General features: G+C 57.1%; 1 protein-coding gene across 3 annotated transcripts; it reads right to left on the bottom strand.

The window, feature by feature from the left end:
- Window positions 1–324: 324 nt before the first annotated feature.
- Window positions 325–4,367, bottom strand: CD37 (CD37 molecule). 3 transcript variants are annotated; one of them, XM_058674721.1, is made up of 9 exons: window positions 4,287–4,367; window positions 3,944–4,012; window positions 3,754–3,826; window positions 2,975–3,099; window positions 2,799–2,873; window positions 2,533–2,637; window positions 2,086–2,325; window positions 1,287–1,370; window positions 325–637 (listed from the first exon to the last, which is right to left on the bottom strand). In XM_058674721.1, exons 1-9 carry the CDS (start codon window positions 4,350–4,352, stop codon window positions 500–502), a joined length of 975 nt encoding a protein of 324 aa, XP_058530704.1. In that variant the 5' UTR covers window positions 4,353–4,367; the 3' UTR covers window positions 325–499. The 3 variants fall into 3 exon arrangements, with proteins under 3 accessions (XP_058530704.1, XP_004597228.2, XP_058530703.1); XM_004597171.2 differs by lacking the exon at window positions 4,287–4,367 and having other exon boundaries at window positions 3,944–4,283; XM_058674720.1 differs by lacking the exon at window positions 325–637 and adding an exon at window positions 700–1,103 and having other exon boundaries at window positions 3,944–4,294.
- Window positions 4,368–13,165: the final 8,798 nt, after the last annotated feature.

Below are 13,165 nucleotides of genomic sequence, written 5' to 3'. Positions count from 1 at the left end.
GGTCCCCAAGGTCTGGACTGGAGACAGGAGTGAGACACCCCCAGGAACTCTGCTGGCCCTTTGCCCCTCCCCCCACACACCCCAAGATCAACTCTGAGCAGGAGCAGAGCCAGGTGGGCCCTATAATTTTTTTTTAATATAACAAGATATTTATAAGTGGGTGTTGGGGTTGCGACTTAACTGAGCAAGCAGTGGCGTGGGGGCCTCCCCACCTCACCCCGTAACCCTCCCAGAGACACTGTGGGTAGGACTGTGTCTTCCTCCCCACCTCGCAAGGTTTGTCGGTTTGTGTTCTGACAGAGGATAAAGCTATTTTACAAAAAAAAAACCGCAAGGGGATTTATTTGAGGTTTCGGTGGGGGAAAAAAAATAATATTCTCGTGGGAGGCCAGAAGGGAGCGGGGGAGAACGCAGGAAGCCCCTAGGTCCCGCGGGAGGGGAGACACGTGGGTCCCCAGGGTGCAGAGGCAGTGCGGGGCGCCCGCCCCAGGGGAAGCGCTCAGGGCACCTGGAAGGGCCGGGGTGGGGCTTTGGGGAGGGCCGGGCCCGGGGGTCTTGGGCGAGCAGGCCGCCGGCGCCGGGGGTAGATGTGGTCGAGGTTTCTGCACAGGAACATGGCCAGCGTCATGAAGCTGAGCTATGGGAGAGAGGAGACAGGGTGAGAGACGCGGAGGTGACCGCCTGGAGCCAAGTACGGGGACCCCTGCAGTCTATGGGGGTGGCAGTGCCAGAAGCAGTCAGGCCGGAAGCACACCCGAGGGCCTTTATTCCGTCTCCCTCTCCGCCTCGGCCTCCGGTTCTGCCTCCACCTCCACCTCCGGCTGCTCCTCGTCTGTGTCCCAGAGCGGCCAGGGCCCCAGGCCCATGGGCAGCCGGCCCTGCGGGGCCTTGTCCCCCCAGCTGGGCCGGGCCCCGGCCCTGCACCAGCCACCCCACGGGCTGCTGCCACGCCCGCCGCCGCTGCCCAGCGCGGCACAGCGCCCTCCACCGTCGACGCTCACACCGAGCCCAGGGCTCAGGCCGTCGGCGTCCGCCTCTTGGGGCTCCGGTTCCCGGCGGACCGCCCAGCGCTGCAGCTTCAGGCTCAGGATCATGACACTCACCTGCCGGGGAAAGGGAGGGAAATTGCAGCCAATAGCAGGAGGCGTTCCGCTACACGCGGCCAATTGGGACTCGCAGAGGCTACGTTTTCCCCACCCCCACGGCCATCGGGAGCGAAGCCGGAGAGGGCACTGCGCAAGCGCCATTTAGGGCAGGGCCACTGAGGGGCGGCGGGGTCTGGTCACCTCGAGCAGGCCGACGGCCAGGCAGATGCCCACTAGGGAAATGAGGTTGTTTTCTAGCCAGTTCTTCAGACTCTGTGCGCAGCCCTGACGTGTAGGGAAGGGTAAAGATGGAGTCCTGCGACTCCGGCCCTAAGCCCAGGCTCCCCTCCGTTCCCAGGCCAGGTTCCTCCCCTACCTTTAAGCCCCGCCCTTCCCCATCCAAGCTCCTCCTCTCAGTTTAAGCTCCTCCCCTCCAGGCTCCTTCCCTCTTTAAGTTCCTCCCCTCCATTCCAGGCTCCTCTCCTTTAGATCCTCCAGGATCCTCCCACCCCTCCAGGCTCTTCCCTCTCCCCAGTCTCCTCCCTCCCCTCTTTAAGCTCCTCCCTCCAGCCCCTCCCTCTTTAAGCTCCTCCCTTCCAGCTCCTTCAGGCTCCTCCCTCCCCTCGAAGCTCCTCCCCTCCAGCTCCTCCAGGCTCCTCCCTCCAGCTCCTCCAGGCTCCTCCCTCCCCTCTTTAAGCTACTCCAGGCTCCTCCCTCTCGCTTTAAGCTCCTCCCCTCGAAGCTTCTCCCCTCCAGCTCCTCCAGGCTCCTCCCCCCCAAGCCCCTTCCTCCAGCTCCTCCAGGCTCCTCCCTCTTCTCTTTAAGCTGCTCCCTCCAGCTCCTCCAGGCTCCTTCCTCCCCTCCAGGCCCCTCCCTCCAGCTCCTCCAGGCTCCTTCCTCCCCTCCAGGCCCCTCCCTCCAGCTCCTCCAGGCTCCTTCCTCCCCTCCAGGCCCCTTTCCGCCCGCAGGGTCCTCGCCCCTCGCGCACAGCGCTGCCCACCTCCCGGTAGATGTAGTCTTCGTTGGCTGGCACCACGCAGACGTCGGCATTGTGCTTGGGCCGAGGCCGCGGCCCCAGCCGGCCGAGCTGCGGGAAGAAGATCTTGTCCAGGACGGTTGAGTCGTTGGTGGCCGACGAGTTGTAGCAGGAGCAGGGCACGCGGCGTGCATCGGACTCGTTGCCTCTCAGGAGGACGACCCCAAACCAGTCGTGGGGCGAGTTCCAGCCGCAGCAGCGCAGCTGTAGGGGCGAGGGGTGAGGAGGTGGCGTGGGGTGCGGGTGGCCCCGGTGTGTGCAGGGGTGGCTGCTATGGGGTAGGAGGGTCCGAGCGGGGGGGCAGCATGGAGCTTGTGGGGGCCACGTTGGAGCTCAATTATGCTATCACCTGGCAGGGTGGGACCGTGCAGGTGACAGCAGGTGGGGAGCGGGCCCGACCCACTCACACACCTGGAACTGCACGTAGTCCCAGCTCTCCTCTGCCGCTGTCTCCTCTGGGTCGGCGCGGTAGTTCCGGATGGTGCCCAGTACAATGTCCTGCACCTTGCGCTGCAGCTGAGAGGCCACGAGTGAGGCCCGGCCTGGCCCCTCAGCCCCGTCTCCCCTCCCGCTCCTGTGTGCCTCCCTGGGAGGCTTGGCCTCACCCTCGGTGCCCATGTTTGGCTTTGTTGGGCTCCAGGGTGGTGGCAGGGGTGGGGGGCATGGTGCTAGCTCACCCGGACCCGCTGGGTGGAGATGAAGATGCCCAGCGTGATCTGCGTAGCAAACAGCAGCAGCAACATCCCAAAGTACTGGGGAGGGGGGAGACAGAATGGGGAGGGATCAGGTGGCCCCAGCCCAGAGACAGGGGCAGGAGGGGTCGGGGGGGGGGATGGGAATGGGGGGCGCTCACCAGGCCCAGGAGGCAGCGCAGCTCCTTGAGGGCCCCCACGCAGCCCAGGAGGGCGAGGGTCATGGTGAAGACCCCTGAGATGGCCAGGAGCATGGACCAGATCTGCAGGGGTACGAAGGACATGCCTGGGGGGAGGGGAGAGCGGTGCTGGTGGGCCTCCTGTACCTGCCACCCCGCTCCCCCCTTCCCCGCCACCTCTGTACCACCCCCAGGTGGGAGCAGTTACAGGGTTGCGGGCTCTTGTGAGGCCATTGTTGGGGTCCCCCACCCCCAAGTCTGTTGCTCTCCCCACCCCCTCTGCCCCATGCAGCCCAATAACTTGGCCTGTTCCCCAGGAACCCATGTGGGGCCACAACCACATCCCCAGGGGCGGGGAGGGGGAGGTGTCTTTGCTGCAAATGTTCGGGATTTGATGATGGCTGCCTTGTCCCTGTCCTTTTTAAAATCCTTCTGCTGTTTCCTTTCTGGGGTGACCCTCAGCAAGGGACTCGCCTCGACCCAACCTCAGGAGAGGGGAAGATTTGTGGGAGTTCAGCATAGGCAGTGCTGGACAAACCCCCCAGGAGCCTCGCTGGACCTGACCTCAGGTCCCCAGAGGGATTTGTAAAGGTGGTGGACCACAGACACCTGCTTGGGCAGAGGGACTTTGTGGGCCCTCCTGCTACCCCCGGGGCAGGGACAAAGGGAGACCGCACAGGTTGGCGTGAGGTGTGTGTGTTTGTGTTGGGGGCATCCAGGACCTCGCCTGCCCTCCCCAGCTGGGCCCCAGCCTCCCTCACCCACGAAGGACACAAAGCTGGTCTTGTCGATGAGAATCCAGATCCCGAAGCAGAAAATGAGGCTGCCTAGGACCTGGGGAGGGGAGAGGAGAGGAGAGGTGGGTGGGCCGGGGCCTGGGGCTGCAGTGCGGGGCCTGGGGCTGCAGTGCGGGGCCGGGGCTGGGGCTGGGCTAGGGCTGCGTCAACTCACAAAGAAGAAGAGGTTGAAGACGAAGAGGAAGTATTTGATGAGGCTGAGGCAGCTCTCCTGGGCCGACATCTGGAGGAGTGAGCAACCGGCTCGAGGGACCAGACGGGAGCGGTGGTAGTCAAGTGGGGGAGGTGGGCAGGAAGACAGGAGGGGAAGAGAGGCAGAGAGAGAGAGAGAGAGAGAGAGAGAGAGAGAGAGAGAGATGGGGTAGTGGAGAGCAGGGCTGAGCACAGAAAGAGGAAGTACCAGGGCTGGGCTCCACCCCCTCTCGCTGCACATGAGAGACTGGGCTGCCGTGGTGTTGGCGGCTGTGTCAGGCCCCTCACCTGGCCCAGCCCAGTACCTGAGGGGTCTTGGAGGTGGTGGGCATCAGGGACACGGGGGGTAGGCCTTCCTCCTGGGTCTCCATGCTCAGGCCCAGGGTGGGGGTGTTCCTCAGGGGGCCACAGAAGCTCCTTGCACGCTCCCCTCCGGGAGCCAGCTCAGGCCTGGCCCTGGCCAGCAGCAGGCCAGCCGACCTCACAGACACTCTGACCTCATGGCCTGGTGGGGACTGCCAGCATCCCTTCCTGGGACTCTGTCCCCTTCCTTCACCCTTCGGCCTGCCCTGGGGCTCTTTCCCGCTCCCCAGCCCTGTTTACTTGGCCTGGGACTCTGTGGGCCTCCTGCCCAGCTCTCTCTTCCCCTCCCCGCTTGCCTACATCCGCATCCTGTTGTATCTTAGGGTGCTCCGTCGGGAGAGGGGTGGGGGTGGGCAGGGGCTGGGCACTTGCGGGAAGTGAAAGTGCTGCAGGCCAGAGGTGGGAAGGTCCCTGAGTGGGGGGTGGGGTGGGCATCTGGGTGGTGTCAGTGCCCCCAGCGGAAGCCAAACTCAGGCAGAACTTCCTACCTCTGGTGGGGCCAGGGAGGAGGCCCCAGAGGAGCCAGGATTGAGCCTTGGCTGTCACATCAGGGGCTTGGGGGGGTTCTTAACTCTGAGCCTCCCCTGATGTCCCTGTAAGCTCCCCTCCCACCTTTGTCTTGGGTCTCTCACAGTTTCTTGCTGGAAGGGGTCTTCCTATCACGTGGTCATTTACCTGGAATTCTTCCCACCCCTGAGAAATCCTATTTTATCTCTTGAGCTCCAGCCACTGATCTCTGACAGTCCCCTGGGATCCCAGCCTCACCCCGTGTGACACAGAGCTTAGCGGCTGCCCCAGACACCCCCTCTCCCTGGTCTCCCCATCCGAGACAGCCAGATAGGAGCCAGGAATTTAATCTGGGTCTCCCAACCGGGCCATCTTTTGCTGCGTTCCCAGGAGCTTTGCAAGGAACTAGATGGGAACGTGGAGCAGCCGGGACTCGAACCAGCTCTGAGAGGCTCCTGTGTCTCAGGCAGCAGCTTATCCTGCTGGGCCACACATCTTTTGAGCACATTATGATTAAAGACCTTGACATGACATCACCTGGGTCACCAGGGTGGGTGCTAGAGCCCCAAAGACAGATTAGTAGCTCCACGTAAAGACAGTGGGGAGTCCCCGCAGGCCTTGGACCACCAGCCGCTGGCAGAGTCCAGGCAGATTCTGCCCTAGATGGCAAAGGGGAGCGGCCTGGCTGGCACCCTGACCTTGGCCTCCGGCCTCTGTGGGACCGTGAGAAAATACGTCTGCGTTTGAAGTCGCCCAGTGTGTGACTTCAGCACAGCAGGTTTAACCACAAGTGAGAAACACCGCAGGTGGGGCCTGGCCATCTGCATTTCAAGAAGCTCTGGCCTGGTAGGGCCTGCTTCCTGTACTGGCCGCTAAGAGACCACGGTCTGTGTCTGTGGTTCGTCCTTCCTTCTTGCCTCTCGCTGCCAGTCTCCAGTAGCCACACCCCCCGCCTGCCCTTTGAACTTTTTTTTTTAAATTTTTTTTGTTTGTTTTGTTTTGTCTTTGAACTTACAAAGGGCTCCCCCTCCACCCTCACTCCCTAGGTGACCTGCGTCATCCAAGGGCAGCTGCCCCTGTCTGCAGGCTGGCCCCAAGCATACCCCCTCCCCTCCCCACACACTCACATTTCCTCTCAACATCAGCCTATTTCTCATTGCTTTAACAGACTGGGCGCTTTATAAAGAAAAGATCTGCTTAAATGTACTGTTGTGGGGTGGGGGTCGGTGGGGCTGAATGTTCCATGTTGGGCCACGCTATAGCTGGGGCCTGTGCTGAGGGTCCCACGGCTGCATCAGCAGGCATTGTTGGGTGGCACCCATGGGTGATGGGAATGTGTGTGAGGTGGCAGTCTTAGTCTTTTAGAACCAACTCACTCCCTGAGAGATGAGTCAGTCCCCACAGAGGCCAATGCCTTCAGCGACCTAATTCACACTGTGCAAGGCCCACCCCTATATATATATATATATATATTTAATCTCAAAGGCAGAGTTAGAAAAGAAAGAACCGACAGAATTCTTCCAGGTCTCCCATGCAGGTGCAGGGTCCCAAAGCTCTGGCCCATCCTCATCCTCCACTGCTTTCCCAGGCCACCAGCAGGGAGCTGGAAGGGAAGTGGAGCTGCTGGGATTAGAACTAGCACCCATATGGGTTCCCAGAGCGTTCAAGGTAAGGACTTTTAGCCACTAGGCTACCGCGCAAGGCAATGTTACATTTCCTACAGGGTACAGGCTGCGTGGACAGTGCGTGGACACGGCGTTTCTCGAGGCTGCTGGATGGCCAGCCCTGCCCCACGATGGTGCTGGTGGGCAGCAGGCTTTCTCTGTGGCCTGGCCCAGTTCACCTTTTAGAACCGACTGGCGCCTGCTGGGGGCATGCTCCTGAGGGGTCCAGGCCTCCCCCTCCAGGCTCGCCAAGCCACCAACCTGTGGCCACCAAACTCAATATTTGAGGGTTTAAACATTTGCATGAGTTTTGGGAGCCACAGCAGGGGAGTTAGGCCTTATCTCTCTGCAGGTTCAAGGATTTTTAAAATCGCCAAGCAGTCTACCAAGCAACCATTTTGACTCTACTGTTTCGTTTTTAAAAGATGTATATATTTAATTGGAAAGGTGGAGCGGGGCAGAGGCGCTCGTGCGCACGCGCAGGCGGGGAGGTGGACGTGGCTCTCTCGGCTCCTACGTCACAAGGGAGGTGACAGCGCCTGCGCAGAAAAACGGTGGGAAAAGTCAGGCTGGAGCGTCGCCCGGAGGGGCCGGTCCGCTCGCTGAGGCCTGACCGCTGACCCAGCGCGGCAGGAGGGTGAGTCCCTCCGACACCGGCCCCCAGAAGCTGGCCCGCCGTGAGGGCCAGCGCACCCGGCCTGGTCTTGACCGTCAGCCCTGCCCCTCGGGGTGACCCCTTCGGGGTGTCCCCTTGGGGGTAGCCGTCGGCCGTGTCCCCTGCAGGTGACCCCTTGGGGGTGGCCGTTGGCCCTGACCCCTGCGGGTGACCCCTTGGGCGTGGCCGTCCTGTCCCTTGCGGGTGACCGCTTGGAGGTGGCCATCGGCCCTGTCCTTTGCAGGTGACCATCACCCACTGCCCCCTTGGAGGTGGCCGTCGGCCCTGTCCCCTGCGGGTGACCGCTTGGAGGTGGCCGTCGGCCTTGTCCCTTCGGGTGGCCTCTTGGGGGTGGCCGTCAGCCCTGTCCCCTGCGGGTGACCCCTTGGGCGTCGCCGTCCTGTCCCCTTGGGCGTGGCTGTCATGTCCCCTGCGGGTGACCCCTTGGGGGTGGCCGTCAGCCCCCTGTCCCCTGCTGGTGGGCATCACCCAGTGTCCCCTATGGGAGGCCATCAGCCCTGCCCCCTGTGGGACCCTGTCGGGTTCTCTCATTCACATCAAGGAACTGGACATAAGGTGCTACTGGCAGGAGAGGGGCAGTGTATCCAAGACAGGTGAATTTATTTGTTATTTTTGTTTCCTGTGTGCAGTCCCTGAAGAAGCAAGGAAAATAAAATCCAAACACAGCTGGGATGACCACACTGTTCGGTGGTCTTGGGCTCTTGGTCTCTCTCTCCTTTAGCATTTGGGACACTGTTTAGGTCTAGATACTTCATCGTGTTTTCTTTGCATCTTTATAACGTTTTGAATTATGAAATAGATGATATCAAGGAAAGTGCCTGGAACACTTGGAGAGTTTGAATGAATCCTTTGAAATCTTATGTCTGAGTAATTGCCAGCTGGATCAAGAAATAGGGCATGATCTTGATTCTAGAAGAATCCAGAACCAGATAGTTCACTACTTAGGCCATCCTGCCTTCTAGAAGTTCTTTTTAGGTGAACTTTTGTGGTGGTCATTTCTTGGTTTCTCTTTATACTCCTATTGTCTATGCTTCCCTAAGTTGTATTGGTTATTTATGCTTGCTTTTCGAAGGCTGTATTATTTACTTATTTGAAAGGCGTGTGCATACACATAGCCACACACATACCAAGATGAACTGTCTCCCAGCTGCTGGTTTATTTCCCAGGTACCCACAGGAGGGGGTGCTGCTGGGTGCCAGGCACTGGAAGCTCTCGGCACCGCCTCCCTGGGTCTGCCGTGGTGGAAAGCTGCAGGCAGCAGCCAGGGCTGGGAGTTGAAGCGGGTGTGGGATGGGCCAGACTGCAATATCCATCAGCATACACAAAGGCCGACATTGGGGGGCAAACTACTGGGTAAGGGACTAGGACCCAATGGCTTGCGTGAGATCTGGGTTTAGGAGTGGGCCTGGGGAGGAACTTGGGGTACTCCCCTTGTGGGTCATAGCTCCTACTGGTGAGCACGTGAGTCAGGGCTGGGTGTTGGTCAGGCCGGGCAGGGCTGCATCACTTGTCAGCAGGTAACAGGTGTGCGGGTTGGCTCTGAGGCAGATGGACCCAGCAGAGCCAGGCCAAACCATAGCACACTGGCAAGCATGGGAACCAGGATGGTGTGTGGGCCATACAGGGCTAGACTAGGCTATTACACCTACCTGCCAGGGATGGGGCAGGGGCAGGCTCGGCAGGGCTAGGCTGCAGCACCCACCAGCGAGTTGGGACTAAGGGGCAGCCAGGCAGCAGCATCTGATGGCAAAGGTCAATCTAGGTGATGGGTTATGCCAGGCTGTATTGGACAACCACTAGCATGCACAGTATCTGTGGCTCGGAGCTGGGGTTCTTGGTTCTTGCACTCACCTATCAAGTCTCCTTCCATTAGCAGGTCCCACACACACCAGTGGGTTCTTGGCCCTGCCTGATTTTGCCCACCTCCTGTCCTAACAGGAACAGCGGCCAAGTCCGAAGGGCCCACACTCATTTCAGCTTGTACTGTTGGGTGCTACAGCCCAGCTCTGCCTAGTCCATCCCTGGACCTTGCTCTTGCATGGTTCAGTGGGTACAGAGACCTAGTCCAGCCTGTCCTACATCTACCCTGACTCTCCTGAGCACCAGGAGGTGCTGAAGCCTACCCCATCCTGGCACACCCCAGACCTACCCACAACTGTGTCGAGCGATGCTCCAGCCACGTCCAGAGCAGAGAGCCACCCCCATTCCAGCTCTCACACTCATTGATGGAAACTGCAGCCCAGCGGGGTGTCCTCTTACCTCCCCGACCAGGATTGCTCCCAGCTCTTTGTCAGGATGCAATGTGACAAGTCTCCTGAGTGGGATTGTAAGGTAGTTGTGGATCCAGCTGTTCGAACAACTGGGACATGAACCTGCACCCATATGGGTTGCTGGCGCCACGGTGTGGAGGGTTATTAGCCTGTTGAGCCACTGCAATGGCCCCAGAGATTTTTTAATGTAGTGGTTGTAGGACAATTCAGGCTTTCTTTTTCTCATCTTGAGGCAATTTTAAAAAATATTTTTAAAAGTAATTTGAGGGCCCAATAAAATGATGACTCAATGGCTAAATCCTCAACTGGCTAATTCTCTGCTTTCAAGTGCAGGCATTCCATATGGATGCCAGTTCATGTCCCAGCTGCCACACTTCCCATCCAGCTCCCTGCCTGTGGCCTGGGAAAGCAGTGGAGGACTGCCCAAAGCCTTGGGACCCTGCACCGTGTGGGAGACCCGGAAGAGCTCCTGGCTTCAGATCAGCTCAGCTTTCCTTGTTGTGGCCACTTGGGGAGTGAACAAGCCGATGGAAATTATTTCTATTTCTATTTCTGTTTCTCCTTCTCTCCATAAATCTGAGCATCCGTTTTGATAATAATAATAACTAATTTGAGTGTTCTACCTATTCAAGTTTGTCAGTGCAATGTATTCCTGTTTATTTAACCCATTAAGTTCCAACTTTTCAGATCCATAGTATTTAAAGGAAATTGACATAGGTACATTATTTTTTTTAAAGATTTTTATTATTATTGGAAAGCCGGATATACAGAGAGGAGGAGAGACAGAGAGGAAGATCTTCCATCCGATGTTTCACTCCCCAAGTGAGCCACAATGGCCAGTGTGCGCCGATCCGATGCCGGGAACCAGGAACCTCTTCGGGTCTCCCACGCGGGTGCAGGGTCCCAAAGCTTGGGCCGTCCTCAACTGCTTTCCCAGGCCACAAGCAGGGAGCTGGATGGGAAGTGGAGCTGCCGGGATTAGAACCGGCACCCATATGGGATCCCGGGGCGTTCAAGGCAAGGACTCTAGCCGCTAGACCACTGTGCCGGGCCCAGACACAGGTACATTATTAAAATAAATTGAAAATCCCTGGGAGCTTATATATCCTTTATTGCCATTAAGAATAAAAATACAGATTTTCCTATAAATATGAAATTGTGACTTAAATGTTTTATACATATATCGGGCCCAGCATGGTAGCTTAGTGGCTGAAGTCCTTGTCCTGCATGCTCCAGGATTCCATATGGGTGCCAGTTCTAATCCCAGCAGCCCTGCTTCCTATCCAGCTCTGTGTCTGTGGCCTGGGAAAAGCAGTGGAGAACGGCCCAAAGCCTTGGGACCCTGCACCCACATGGGAGACCTGGAGCGGGTTCCTGGTTACTAGCTTTGGATTGGCTCAGTTCCAGCTGTTGTAGCCGCTTATGGAATGAATCAACAGATGGAAGATCATCCTCTGAGTCTCTCCTCCTCTCTGTATTCTGATTTAAAAAAAAAAATCTTAAGAAAAACCAATATGCTTTATACATATATAAAACTCATCCTCACCTGCCCAGGTCCCCTGTACCTAGGCAAGTGGTTTACTGCTGGGAGAAAAATAGCCAGCAGCTGGGAGATTTCTGGGCCTGGTTAATGCCAAATTTGTGTTAACTATCCCAGATGCCAACATAGTTGCCTATTCTGTTTTGTTTGTTTATTTGTTTTTGGTAATTATAAGCAGGGAAGGCTGGGTCTCCAGGATGGGACACGCCACTCCGATTCCCAGGCTTGAGGCTGCAGATTAGGCAAAGGTGGGCGCTGGGAATGTGTTGGAGTGGGAGTAGCTGAGGGTATGTTTGGCAGGGAAGGAATGATTTCTGGGGTCTTCCATGGACTGGGCCACTGGGAGCTGAAATGGAGTGGTTTAGGGTGGGCTGACCAGAGGGCCTATCTGGGTCAGCCCAAACACCTGCCCACGTGGGAGACATGGGTTACATTGAATAGCGTCGCCCGGGAATTGGCCAAGCAGAACTCACTGGCTGTGCACTGGCTTGTGCAGCGACAGACCACACCTGACCCTGCACTGGCTAGGGCGCATGAGTCAAGTGAGATTTCTTGCTGGGCTCCCCGACTGAACAGCTGGACTCAGACCCCAGCCACAGGGACCAGTCACAGGCTTGTGGTCCAAGCTCGCAGTGCGTGTATTGGGACTGGGCCTCCTCAGTTGCCGATGCCTCTGTGTTGGACAGCATGCCCAGATGAACACAGGGAACATGGTGGCCAGCTCAGTTAGGCCAGCAGGGGCATCAGCTGCCTCACCAGAGGATGGCAAGTAGAGCAGGTTGAACAATTCTGGCTGACCTTTGCAGCACATTTCTGGATCTGTGGGTGCACGAGGTGGTCTTTGTCAACTAGTAGACCTTGCAAAGATTTTCTCAACCCTGGAGCGCAGAAACCCACAATGTCTCAGGGCTATTGAAACCACCCAAATAACTCCCTCAAGCACCCTTGTCCACACCAGAGTGGGTCCCTAGGGTGTCATTAGAGGACTGTCCTCCATCTCTGGGTGGTGATGTAGTTTGACAGAAAAGAGCAGCCTTTCCTATCACCTGTCCTGAAGACCCAGGAAACAAAAAAGATAAAACATGTGTCCCACCCTCCTTCCTTCATGCCTGACGCTCCCCACCCTAAGCAGAGGCCTGCATGGGCAAGCATCCCTTTCAACTAAGTAATCAATAAAAATAAACAACAAAGGAAAGAGAACAGTGGGTACCAGTTCATGTCAGGCTGCTCCAAATCCCATCCAGCTTCCTGCTCATGGCCTGGGGAAGCAGTCGAGGATGATTCAAGTGCTTGGGACCCGGAACCTGTGTGGGAGACCCGGAGGAAGCTCCGGCTTTGGATTGGCTCAGCTACGGCCACTATGGCCATTTGGGGAGTGAACCAGTGGATGGAAGATCTGTCTCTCTGTCTCCTTCTCTCCATAAATCTGATCTGCCTTTCCAATAAAAATAAAGAATACATCATTTTTAAAAGAAAAGAAATCCTGTAAGTAGGGCATTGAGCAAATATGGCATATTTTCATGCATTACATAATATATGGAGAGTGACTTTTTTTTTTTAAGATTTATTTATTTTTATTACAAAGTCGGATATACAGAGAGGAAGAGAGAGAGGAAGATCTTCCATCCAATGATTCACTCCCCAAGTGAGCCGCAATGGCCAGTGTGCGCCGATCCGATGCCGGGAACCAGGAACCTCTTCGGGTCTCCCACGCGGGTGCAGGGTCCCAAGGCTTTGGGCCGTCCTCCACTGCTTTCCCAGGCCACAAGCAGGGAGCTGGATGGGAAGTGGAGCTGCTGGGATTAGAACCGGCGCCTGTATGGGATCCCGGGGCATTCAAGGCAAGGACTTTAGCCACTAGACCACTGTGCCGGGCCCTGGAGGGTGACTTTCATGACCTATTCAGCAATTTCTTTTTGGTGGAAAGCAGTGAAACACTTCAGCGGTGCATCACATATTTGACAATATGCAGTTGGTTTTGAACGTGGATTGTTTTCACATCATCTTTGTTCTGGGGTTTGAGAATCATACGACTTTTCTTGTCAAATCAGACATCTCCATGAGCAGTAGTAGATTCAGGATTATCACGCTGTCTTCCTCCTCGTAGTTTCTTTCTCTTTATTATTTTTTAAAAGATTTATTTATCTGGAAAGTCAGATATACA

This window comes from Ochotona princeps, chromosome 16 (assembly GCF_030435755.1).
Source record: "Ochotona princeps isolate mOchPri1 chromosome 16, mOchPri1.hap1, whole genome shotgun sequence".
NCBI classification, from domain to species: domain Eukaryota; kingdom Metazoa; phylum Chordata; class Mammalia; order Lagomorpha; family Ochotonidae; genus Ochotona; species Ochotona princeps.
This window is presented reverse-complemented; position numbering and strand designations above follow the sequence as displayed.

Bases quoted from the DNA above. Each gene is read 5' to 3' on its own strand.
- CD37 (XM_058674720.1), bottom strand. From the start codon at position 4,222: ATGTGCAGCGAGAGGGGGTGGAGCCCAGCCCTGGTACTTCCTCTTTCT. The intron at 2,874-2,974 runs GTGAGCGCCCCC...CCCCCTCCCCAG, and splicing joins TGCGCTGCCTCCTGGGCCTG to TACTTTGGGATGTTGCTGCT. The intron at 1,371-2,085 runs GTGGGCAGCGCT...CCTACACGTCAG, and splicing joins AAGACTACATCTACCGGGAG to GGCTGCGCACAGAGTCTGAA.